This window comes from Chelonoidis abingdonii, chromosome 5 (assembly GCF_003597395.2).
Source record: "Chelonoidis abingdonii isolate Lonesome George chromosome 5, CheloAbing_2.0, whole genome shotgun sequence".
Lineage (NCBI taxonomy): Eukaryota > Metazoa > Chordata > Testudines > Testudinidae > Chelonoidis > Chelonoidis abingdonii.
The window spans coordinates 72,543,672-72,555,837 of NC_133773.1; the positions used below are offsets into that span (position 1 = coordinate 72,543,672).

The 12,166-nt window shown below is 39.1% G+C and overlaps 1 protein-coding gene across 7 annotated transcripts in view; it reads left to right on the forward strand.

Annotated features, from left to right (window-relative positions):
* CLCN3 (chloride voltage-gated channel 3) overlaps nucleotides 1–4,907 on the forward strand; it is a 116,937-nt gene extending 112,030 nt beyond the window's left edge. For 5 of the 7 annotated variants that reach the window (XM_032803679.2, XM_032803671.2, XM_032803672.2 and 2 more), the window contains 2 exons: nucleotides 589–664; nucleotides 2,354–4,907. In XM_032803679.2, coding sequence (XP_032659570.1) covers nucleotides 589–664; nucleotides 2,354–2,512 — 235 coding nt within the window. In that variant the 3' untranslated portion in view covers nucleotides 2,513–4,907. The remainder of the gene's footprint in view (nucleotides 1–588; nucleotides 665–2,353) is intronic. The other 2 variants (XM_032803674.2, XM_032803677.2) reach the window with 1 other exon arrangement.
* Nucleotides 4,908–12,166: the final 7,259 nt, after the last annotated feature.

Here is a 12,166-nt window from a genome sequence, read left to right on the forward strand (position 1 = left end):
GTAGGTTTAACTTGTTGATTTACACTAATGTATTGATTCAATGAGCCACTCCTGATTAAAAATTGATTTGAATGGAGAATTAGGCCCACTATGGCTCATAATGATTTTGCTGCATAGGGTAGCTTCAAACGCACTGTTTCTTTGACTTTCTAAAATCCGTAGTTTGATTTTAGTCTTGGTCATCTACTATGACAGGCTAAAATTTTAGCTCCCAATGTTTATACAAGCTTAGAAGTAACTGTTGAAAGAAGGAAGTTAAAGTAAATTTCAGTTCCAATGTTTTTTATAACTGGGATATATGAGTGGATATTCAGGCAGGTGAATGTGATAATGGTAAACTTACATCCATATTCAATATTTGAATATATTACTCTAAGGTTAAAGATACATTTTTGTGGCATGTAGAAAATGAATTAATTTCTGTGAAAGGGTACTGATTGTCAAATCACTCTTTATTTAACTACATTATTAGCATTCTTGCAGTCCATGTTTTTTCATTTTACTCGACTCTAAACCTTTCTCATTATGATTGGAAGTTTTTTTTTCATTTGATTCACACAGTTATTAGCATAACATGATCTGTTTCAGGATTGTCTTGGGGATCATCACAAAGAAGAACATATTAGAGCATCTCGAGCAACTAAAGCAGCACGTCGAACCCTTGGTGATTAGATATATCAGATCTCCTAATTAGACATGTTAGAAGTCAGGAAGCATGAAACTTGTGAACTGTTCAGTGTTCTCTTCCAATGACATCAGCTGAACAACAAAAATCTTCCTGTGCAACAAATACGATAATTTGTATTAAGGAGATTTTAGTGTAAAACATTTGTAAAAACTAAGCTGTTAATACAGACATACTTCTACACCAGCTAAAAATTTTCTGTTAATCACAATGTTAAAATAAAGTTATAGAGATCAAATATCAGAAACTTTATTTGATATTCTTGAAAGGATGGGAATGCCAGATGGGAAAAGGCTGAGCTTGGAAACGCTGTCCTTTTCCTTTTTGTTAGTACATATTAAGATGCTTTTGTATTAAAACTAAAATATTCCTTTGTCAGATCTTGGCAGCTTTAAATAGTTGATCAAGCCAAAAACATCTGTTTAGTTTTCCAACAACAAAACCAAAACATAATTTGTATTTAGTGTAGCATAAGACCTTCCTCTGCTATGCCCCAAGTGTCTGCATGCTTCTAAAGAGCAGTCATTTCTTTTTGTTATGCACTGTATGTCTTGCTGCTGTTATCTGTAGCAATCAGCGTCCCGTCATAAGATGTCTAGTTATGTCCTAAGCCGCTGAATGACTTGTTAATATTTTTACTAGTGGCTTCCTAATCTAAATATACTATTACACTAAGATGTTGTGATCTAATGTTAGCCATGACTTAGAAAATATCTTAATTTGGACGTTAGTTGCTCTGCAGTTGTTGCAGCTGTACTAAACCTGCCCTCCAAATGTAGCTGCTTATGTGCAAAACATGTTAATTGTTTTCACATTTTATTTTATTATTTCACAAGTATTTCATGCCTCCTTTAAAACAACAAAACAAAAAGTACTAACAGATTAACAAGATCAGCAGCTCATTCTTTCTGCTTTCTGCTTCTCCTGTGATATCCTTTAGAGCAGCTTCACTGTTTTTGATATAACACACAGTTATATTTTTAATCACTATTAAGCCCTTTTCATAAGAGCACAACATTTAAAATTTTAAAATATGTACAGTCTTTTAAAATTGGTAGTTTCATCAGTTTACTTTTGAAAGTTCTAAACTTGAAAACAGAACATCTGATTACTTTGCTTAAATTCTGCTCTAAACTGTTTGTGCTCTTATGACGACACCAGACTAAGCCAATATGTTAGCCTGGAAAGATCCTCTAAATTTAATTTTTTTTTTTTAAAGTTTGATTTGGTGTCAAGGTTTTGGCCATCAAGCAATATGTGACTTTTGGTGGCTAGTTTGGAACATATTTTCTTTTTGATATGGGATCAATATCACTTCTTATTCATACCTCTTTCGTTCTATGTTACTTTTTTGTTGGCATACGTTAATCAAAATTTCATTTTGTAGAAACAAAAATTAAATATAAATGGGCTTGAACTCTTCTTGCATTACTTGCATATCATGAAAAATGGATTACAGCGTAGTGACCATCCTATTTGGTGCCTCCACACTGCTCTCTTTTAACAAAATGATGGTTACTTGATATTTTTATTCATAAAATGTTTTCATTTAAACAAGAAAATCAGGCTATTTGCTCTATTCCTGTCAACAAAAAGGACTTGGCTACAAATTTAGTTCTGTTTTTTTCTCTTGTAGAGTAATAGCCATTTTCTATTTATCCTTTTCAGGCGCCTCCTTGGCATTATAACAAAAAAAGATATCCTCCGTCATATGGCCCAGACGGCAAACCAAGACCCCGCATCAATAATGTTCAACTGAACCCCATAGCTGAAGAGAGAGAGGAAACTGAAGAGGAGGTTCATTTGTTGAACAGTACAATGCTTTAGCCTGAGGGATTCTTCTGTGGTTGGAAATGAGAGCTGGATTTTTGCATAACAGTCCTGTTGGCATTCAAGAGTTGGTCTGGGGGAATGTGGAGAGGAGCAAGAGTGATGTTCCTCACTGTAACACAAGGAGAGTGAACCTCTGCTATCCTGCACTGGATGCGTTCCATGATGACAGATCTGCCATGATGGTGCAGTGCGAAAGCTGGATCAGAAGACAGAATTCTCCAATCACTAGCCTAGTATTGAAGAGATGCATTGTTAGTCCCTGTTTCCAGAGGGATCACTTGAATTGAGCCATCTTTTGAAGACTGCAAGGTCTTGCCCTTTTTACCATTGAAAACTGTTGTGTTAACTCATAAAATATATAGTTATTACACATCATCTTTCTACATTCCAGAAGAGCTTTTATTTCTCTCTCCCTCTCTCTCTCCTGAGCCGTAACAAAGCCTCTTTATAATTGGTGTGCCCTTCGGAAGCAGTAGTTTCTCATATTGAGATGTACTGTGACTTACCAAGGTTTGATCACAAGAAGGGAGTTTTTTTGTGCCATTAAACATGTAGTTTGTACATCATGAAATGCTTGGGGCAGTATGGATCTGCTTCAGCAAAAGCAGATTGAACAGGTAATACCTTGTGTGAATTTTGCACCCTAGGTGCTGCGATTTCAGAAAAATTAAAAATAGATGAAACGAGTTTCTAGGAAAAATTTTTGCTGCAGAATATATCAATAATGTGACCTGGTCTTATGCAATTTTTGTATTATTGAAAACACTGACATATACCAATGTTGTGCAGAATAAGGAAAAAGTACTGCTACTCTGATAACTAAGAACAGGAACAATTCTGTACTATCCGATGGTAATTGCATGCGGAAACACTGGACATATTTTTTACATTAAATTAAAATCAGTCATCTTTAGTTTTCTTTTTCCACAAAAAGATGTTCCACTGCTGACACTGAAGAAAGAAATGTAATTCATAACTTGCACTAAATGTATATTTTTTCTTGAAATTTTACCATTCTTTATTTATATTTTTATGAATTAAAATATATTAAATACAAATCAGTTAATATCTTACTTAACTAATTCTACCTTTCCATTGATTTTTATAGAGTAATTCAAAATCCTCTACACATAATGGAGGGTTGGGAAGAAGTTTACAATTTGATGAAGGGTTTAAAAAAGTAGTGATTTCTTTATGATCCAACACGTGCATAATAGCATTTTCAAGCCTTCCTTTCACTGCCATAACCTTGAGGTGTCCATTTGTTTATTATTACAAAACAGAATAAAACTACAAATACTCTTTTTAAACACTCCAGGGTTTTAAAAATAATAGAAATAATTGTTAAGCCTGTTGTGACTGACTTTTGTTTAAGAATCTAGAAATGTACTGGCTGAAAGGTCGGATGAAATGTAGCTTTTTAGAAAACAAACAAAAACTTACTTGAAATGTTGAGTGGGTTTTAAACTCCAGCAGCAACACACACTTTAGCAGGCTGTCAGATTCACAACATTTTTTTTTTCTTTTGAGAAAACCTATCTTAATCTTTAGCTGAACGTGTTTATCTATCAGGTTTAAAAAAAATACCACACACAAAGAAAAGGCAACATCCCGAGAAAGTATTGTCCCCAAAAGTAAAACTATAAAGTAGTGATGGGGCAATTAAAATCTGGTGCGTAGATTAAATTCATGTTTTGGTAAATTCATTAAATTTATAACTTGAAATTAGAGACAATGACCTCCTAATGTTAATATTCCCCTAAAACTACGAACTATAACAGGTTAAAAAAAGTCTATCAATCTTAGTTACTTTTAGCACTTGTCCTGAGGGCACTGATTCAGAAAAGAACTAAATAAGTGCTTAATTTTAGCATGAGTAATCTCACTGAAGCCTATAGGACTAGTAGCATGCTTAAAAGTAATGCATGTGTTTACATGCTTCTCTGAATCAGGACTGATTATAAAACTAATGAATGTTTAAATTTTGGTGTCTGACTTCTGGTCCCAGTAGAAAACAATATTTTTCTGCAGTGCCTATTGTGTGCTCACTATGGTCAGTCCCTTTTTAAAAGTTAATTTGGAACTAAAGCAGGGAACCAAGCTACTATTAAAATGGAAGTTTTGCAACTAACCAACTTTAATTTTCGAATTGAAGCAAATATGTAATAGGTCAAATTATGCTGTATTACAGCTGTCGAACCATTACATGAGTCTGAAGCAGCGTACTCGTTATCTCTGGCTAGTCCTGATTTCAACTGATCTGAGCGCAGGATTTGGCTTGCCTGTAGGAGGCAGTTCAGGAGGTTGCCTGTGATGCTGCCTTTCATCATCCAGCTAAAACTTGTTGGTCTGTCTTGTAGTTGAAGGATATAAACATAACATGTTTTTATTTAAAAGAAAACAACAAAAAACAACCAAAGTTTTTTAATCACTTTGAAACCCCACTCCCACCCTTGCTGCTAACTTTACAATAAGACACACCAGTGACCTAGTTCTGCTTGCACACTACATGAAGTGAAACAATACAATTCATGCCCCTGCTGTCTTTTCGTTTTAACTGTGGACTCAAGTGCAACATTTGTATTGTGCTGATCTCATGCACCTCTGTTCACTGTTCTTACCTGCTATGCTTTCTTCATTGATATTTGACATTATCTAGTCATCCTACATTAGAAATTCTGATATTGAGTAAGTGTGCCTGTGCTGTTCAACAAAATGGTTTGTTTTCTAATGTAAAATTTCCAGCGCCTTATTACAGTTACTAATTTGAGCAGATGTGGTAGATGGGGTGAGGGTGTCAGCATCTTTTTGTTTTTAAACTATTCAGTTACTGGTTCATGAAGAATGCATAGTTTGTTAATCTGTGATGTTGCTTAGAGCTGTATTTAATATTGATCTTAATGTTTTTATTTATAATAGTGTGGTAGAGTTGCATATCATTACAGTAAAAACTGATTACTGTGATGATTCAATCATAAACATATTAAAAAATTCTGTATGACCATTTTTTGTTTGACTTTTAATTCATGTGCTAGCAAATATTATTCACATTGCTTTTCACCTCTGAAATTTGTGATCTTGTACAGAGTCTGCCTCTGCACCAAAGGAAAATTAGCAGCAAGCAATTTTACCTATAGACAAGCATCAAGTAATTTGTAAACAAAAAGGCCACAAAAATAAGATTTCAGCAGCACAGTTCATCTGAGCTTGTTGCAGTTTTGCAGTTGCTTATGATTCAGCTAGTAAACAATTCAACACTAATGGATTTTCTTAGAAAATTTCATTTTTAAAAAGCAATTTCTGCTTTAAGTGGTAGAATGTTTTGGTTCCTGCTTGTTGCTTTACTATGCAACCATCTAATTTTAAGTGATGGCTTAGAGCCACAATTCTGTATTTAAATAACTGCAGCTTCAATACTTCACTTTTACACAATGTTAGTTACATTATTCATCATGTGGCAGAAACTGGGGCATCTGCTATTCAGCCATGCTAACCAACTATTACTTCTCTTCAATTGTCAATTTTAATTTATTGGTTCAACTTTATAGATGTTTCTTATTCCTCTTGAGGGCAAAGCTTCTGTTTATTGTACAGCAAACATTTAGGCCTATTAATGATTTTTACCATAAAGAAAACAGGAAAATGTATATTAAGGTCCACTCCTGCAAAGACTTAAGCACATGCTTAACTTTACACACTGTGTAGTTGCACCAAACAGTATGTAAAGTTAAACATCTGAGTAAATCTTTTTCAGAATTACAGCCTGAAATGTAACTTTATGAAAAGTCAGCCAAAGTCTGCCTGTCTTACATCATCTGTGTGTGCACAAAATGAACAATTCTGACCCCCTGCAGAAGCTCATGAACACTTGCATACACATGAATATTTAAACTGTATATTTATATGATAAGTGACCATAAAAAAACTGATGTTCCATGTTCACTCTTAGGGTATGTCTAAACTATGAAATTAAGTTGAATTTATAGAAGTTGCTTTTTCAGAAATCATTTTTATACAGTCGATTTGTCCCCCCACAAAAAATGCTCTCAGTGCATTAAGTCTGCGGACTTTGTCCACAGTACCAAGGCTGGTGTCGATTTCTGGAGCATTGCGCTGTGGGTAGCTATCCCACAGTTCCTGCAGTCTCTGCTGCCCATTGGAATTCTGGGTTCAGCTTCCAATGCCTGATGAGGCAAAAACAGTGTCGCGGGTGATTCTCCCTCAGTCCCTCTGAAAGCAATGGCAGACAGTCGTTTCATGCCCTTTTTCCTGGGTTACCTGTGCAGATGCCATACCATCAGCTGACCATCACTGTACGTCTCCTGGTGCTGGCAGACATGGGACTGCATTGCTACACAGCAGCAGCTCGTTGCCTTTTGGCAGCAGACGGTGCGTTACAACTGGTAGCTGTCATCGTCATACTCCTGGGTGCTCTTTTAACTGACCTCGGTGAGGCCAGTCAGGGGCACCTGGGCAGAGATGGGTATGACTCAGCCAGGTCATTCCCATCTTCTGGCAAGCAGCCAGGAGATGACGATGGCTAGCAGTCGTAATGCAGCATCTTCTGCTGAGTGCCCAGGAGACGATGATGGCTAGCAGTCGAACTGCACCGTCTCCTGCCACCCTAAAGATGTAAAAGATGGATGGAGTGGATCAAAACAAGAAATAGACCCGATTAGTTTTGTATTCATTTGCTTCTTCCCTCCCTCCCTCCGTGAAATCAATGGATTTTGAGTTTGATCCTTGAGGGGGCCATTCTGTGTGACAGTTGTTAGTGTTTCTTCTTGATGCAAAGCCACCCATTTTGTGGACTTTAATTCCCTGTAAGCCATGTTGTCAGTCGCCCTTCCCTCTATCAGAGCAGACAATCGTTTCATGCCTTTTTTTCAGCCCAGATGCCATAGCACTGCAATCATGGAGCCCGCTCAGATCACTGCAGAAATTATGAGCACTGTAAACACCACATGCATTATCCTGGAGTATATGCAGAACCAGAACCTGCCAAAGCAAAACCAGGTGAGGAGGCGACAGCAGCGCGGTGCCAAGAGTGATGAAGACATAAACATGGCAATGTGCACATCATGGTGTTAATGGGGCAGGTTCATGCTGTGGAATGTTGGTTCTGGGCCTCGGAAACAAGCACAGGCTGGTGGGACCACATAGTGTTGCAGGTCTGGGATGAGGATGACTCCCAATGGCTGCAAAACTTTTGCATGCGTAAGGGCACTTTCATGGAACTTTGTGACTTGTTTTCCCCTGCCTGAAGTGCAAGAATAGCAAGAAAGCAGCCCTCACAGTTCACAAGCGAGTAGCAATAGCCCTGTGGAAGTTTGCAATACTAGACAGCTACTAGTCCATCAAGCATCAGTTGGGAGTGGGCAAATCTACAGTGGGGGCATCTGTGATCCAATGCAATCAAAGAGCTGCTGATATCAAGAATAGTGACTGGGAAATGTGCAGGTCATAGTGGATGGCTTTGCTGCAATGGCATTCCCTAAGTGGTGGGGCAATAGACAGAATCCTATCCCTGTCTTGGCACCAGAGCAGCAAGCCAGCAAGTACATAAACCACAAGGGGTACTTTTCAATGGTGCTGCAAGCACTGGTGGATCACAAGAAACATTTCACCAACATCAATGTGGGATGTCCAGGAAAGGCACCTGATGCTTGCGTCTTCAGGAACTCTGGTCTGTTTCAAAAGCTGCAGCAAGGGCCTTTCTTCCCAGACCAGAAACTAACCGTTGGGGATGTTGAAATGCCTATAGTTCTCCTTGGGGACCTAGCCTACCCCTTAATGCCATGGCTCATGAAGCCATACACAAGCAGCCTGGACAGTAGTCAGGAGCTGTTTACCTATAGGCTGAGCAGTGCAGAATAGTGATAGAATGTGCATTTAGATGTTTAAAAGTGCCCTGGCTCAGTTTACTGACTCAGATAGATCTCAGCGAAACAAATATTCCCATTTTTATTACTGCTTGCTGTGTGCTCCACAATATCTTTGAGAGTAAGGGTTTCATAAGTAGATAGGTAAGGGTTAATTTTCTTTTACCTGTAAAGGGTGAACAAAGGGAACCAAACACCTGACCAGAGGACCAGTCAGAGAACTGGATTTTTTAAAAAGTCAGGGGCGGGAATTGGGGACTCTGGGTCTTTTGTTTCTCTTGGCTATGGAGTGAAACAGCTTTCCTTCTAACTCCAATCTTTCTTTATAACTTTCGTCTACCAAAGTGTGAGTACAAAGGCCACAAGGCAATAGGCTGTTATATGCTTTGTGTTGTATTTACAAGGCAATAAAGTCATTGTTGCTTCACATTCATGCATTCTTTATTAATTCATCACACAAATAGGGGGATAACTGCCAAGGTAGCCCAGGAGGGGTGGGGAGAAGGGAAGCACGGGGTGGGGTGGGGTGAGGGAGGAGGGGAAGGACAAGGCACACTGCACTTTACTTGAATACAAACCAGCGAGGATAATTTACCTCCCCCTGGGCTATGCATTCAGACCTAGTCAGCTAACACAAAGAGATTCCCCCCTCCCTTCTTCCCGTAGCTGTAACTAGAGAAAAGACCTCAAGTAAGTCTTAAAAAAGAAAGAACATACATATAAAGTAAACACTGCATTAAGAGAATCAATACAGGGATATGGCTTATAAGAAAATAGGAATAAACAGTCTGATTTAAAAGAGAGCCAATTTAAATCAGTCCAGCAAAATCAACATACCTGTAAATACAACACAAAGCATATAACAGCCTATTGCCTTGTGGCCTTTGTACTCACACTTTGGTAGACGAAAGTTATAAAGAAAGATTGGAGTTAGGAGGAAAGCTGTTTCACTCCATAGCCAAGAGAAACAAAAGACCCAGAGTCCCCAATTCCCGCCCCTGACTTTTTAAAAAATCCAGTTCTCTGACTGGTCCTCTGGTCAGGTGTTTGGTTCCCTTTGTTCACCCTTTACAGGTAAAAGAAAATTAACTCTTACCTATCTACTTATGACAAAGGGGGAAGACATTTGTGGTAGGTTGAGGCAAATCATCTAGCAGCTGATTACATGCAGCCAGACACCAGTGTGGTTAGCAGAGTACAGGAGGGCACAGTGTGCATCAGAGAAGCTTTGAAAACCAGTTTCATGACTTGCCAGGCTACTGTGTGAAAGTTCTGTTTTTCTCCTTGATGAACATTTCTCCCCTCGCTGCCCTTGATTCACTCTAATTCCCTGTAAGCTAGCCACCATCCCCTCCCCTCTTCAATCACCACTTTCAGAGGCAATAGTTGTTGTTTCACATTTGTGCATTCTTTATTAGATATCCCCCTATTTGTGTGATGAATTACCAAGGTAGCCCAGGAGGGGTGGAGGAGGAGGGAAGGACAAGGCCACAATGCACTTTAAAACTTATTGAATGCCAGCTTTCTGTTGCTTGTGTGGTCCTCTGGGGTGGAGTGGTTGGGTGCCCAGAGGCCCCCCCACCATATTCTTGGGCATGTGTGTGAGGAGGCTATGAAACTTGGGGAAGAGGGCAGTTGGTTACACCGGGGCTGTAGTGGCGGTCTGTGCTTCTGCTGCCTTTCCTGCAGCTCAGACATATGCTGGAGCATATGTTTGATCTTCCAGCAGCCTGAGCATCAACTGTTGCCTTCTGTCAGCAAGTTGACACCACCTATCCCCTTCAGCCTGCCACTTACTCTCTGTCTCTAGGTCCAGGATGAAAAACATATCTTGGCTGTTGGGGAAACTGGTTTCTCTGAAGATTGCTTCCTTGGTGTGAGCTCTCTCTTCATCATCATCATCATCCTCATCCCCAAAACCTGCTTCTGTGTTGCATGAGTCTCCATTCATGGAGTCAAAGCACAGGGTTGGGGTAGCGTTGGCTGCACCCCCTAGCATGGCATGCAGCTGATCATAGAAGCGGCATGGTAGGGGCTCTGATCCAGAGCGGCCATTTGCCTCTCTGTTTTTTTGGTAGGCTTGCCTTAGCTCCTTCATTTTCACATAGCACTACTGTGCATCCCTGTTATGGCCTCTGTCCTTCATGCTCTTTGAGACTTTTTCTAATGTTTTGGCATTTCATTTACTGGAATGAAGTTCAGCTAGCATGGATTTGTCTCCCCATATGGTGAGCAGATCCCTTATCTCCTGTTTGGTCCATGCTGGAGCTCTCTTGCGATCCTGGGCCCCTATCCTGGTCACCTCTGCTGATGCACTCACCTGCACCTTGTCATGCTGGCCAAACAGGAAATGAGATTCAAAAGTTTGCAAGCCTTTTCCTGTCTACCTGGCCAGTGCATCTGAGTTGAGAGTGCTGTCCAGAGCAATCAATCACAATGGAGCACTCTGGGATAGCTCCCGGGGGCCAATACTGTTGAATTGCATCCACACTACCCAGAATTTGACCTGGCAAGGCTGATTTCATTGGAGGTGGAGTAAAGAAATTGATTTAAAGAGCCCTTTAAATTGGAAAAAAAAAGGGCTTTGTCATGTGGATGGGTCCAGGCTTAAATCAAGGTGGCGCTGCTAAATTTGACCTAAAATCTTAGTGTAGACCAGGCCTTAGTGATTTCTGTATAAAATTCTCTCACTTTTAGGAAAGAAGCAGTTACATTTCCTAGTGCAGAAAACTCATCTTGAAATCTGAAAGTTGAGCTGCTTTTGCTGACTAGCACATTGTCATGGTATTAAGTAATTTTTTATGAATGATGTGTAAGCTGTGCTAGGTTCCATCTCATGCCCTCATAGCTGCATTGGTTTGAGGCAACTTAACTAATTAGAGAATTAATAGGTTTTGGAAAATAGGGGCTACTTCTTAACTGAAGCTGTAGTGTGGCTTTAGCATTGACCCCAGCAGTGTGTCTGAAATAGAGTTTACTGGTAGATTTGTGCTTTCTCTGTTGCCATTGCCAAATACTGTAGATTCAAACAAATAATTATTCTTGTATTTGTGTTCCTTTTAAAGGTTTTAGCTTATTCGCAATAGTGGGAACCCTACGATATAAGCATCAGTTTAGCAGGTGAGGCAGAAGTTAGTTCTAATCACAATTGTACACCGGCATACTCAATGAAGTGAGGATCCATAGAAGTGGCTCTGATTGCTGGATTGATAACGGTCTCTCTGTAGGGTTACTCAGTCCAATTACCTCACATTTGTACTGTTAGAAGATCACAGGGTTTTGAAGTGAGTAGGTAGAACTACATATTTCACAGAAGACAGGGCTGGACATTTGACTTGACTATTTCAAAGGAAAAGAAATGTTCCTGACATTAAAATTGTAAAAATGTTAAGTGTTTGTTCTAAACCAGGGGTTCTCACAATAAATTCTTTGGTGGCCTGAGAGTGTGGCTACCAACTCTTCTTTTTCCACTAACACTTTTTCCTAAAGTAATATGCACATCTATACAGCCAAATCATTGTTATTTAAGGTTTTGGGGCTTTTCTTGCAGATTCAATAAAAATCATGCACAGTTATCTCTATTCTTGACTTGACCTAACAGCATAGAAATACACTGAAGGTGCTTTGCACCTTCTTGTCTTTTTTATTGTCCTTTGCTTTTTTTTTTTTGGTAAAAATAGTTGTTTAACACTTCTAAAGTAAATTTGAAAATGCTTTGACCTAATAACATCCAAGTAATAATGAAAAACATCTGGGTGGCCTGGGT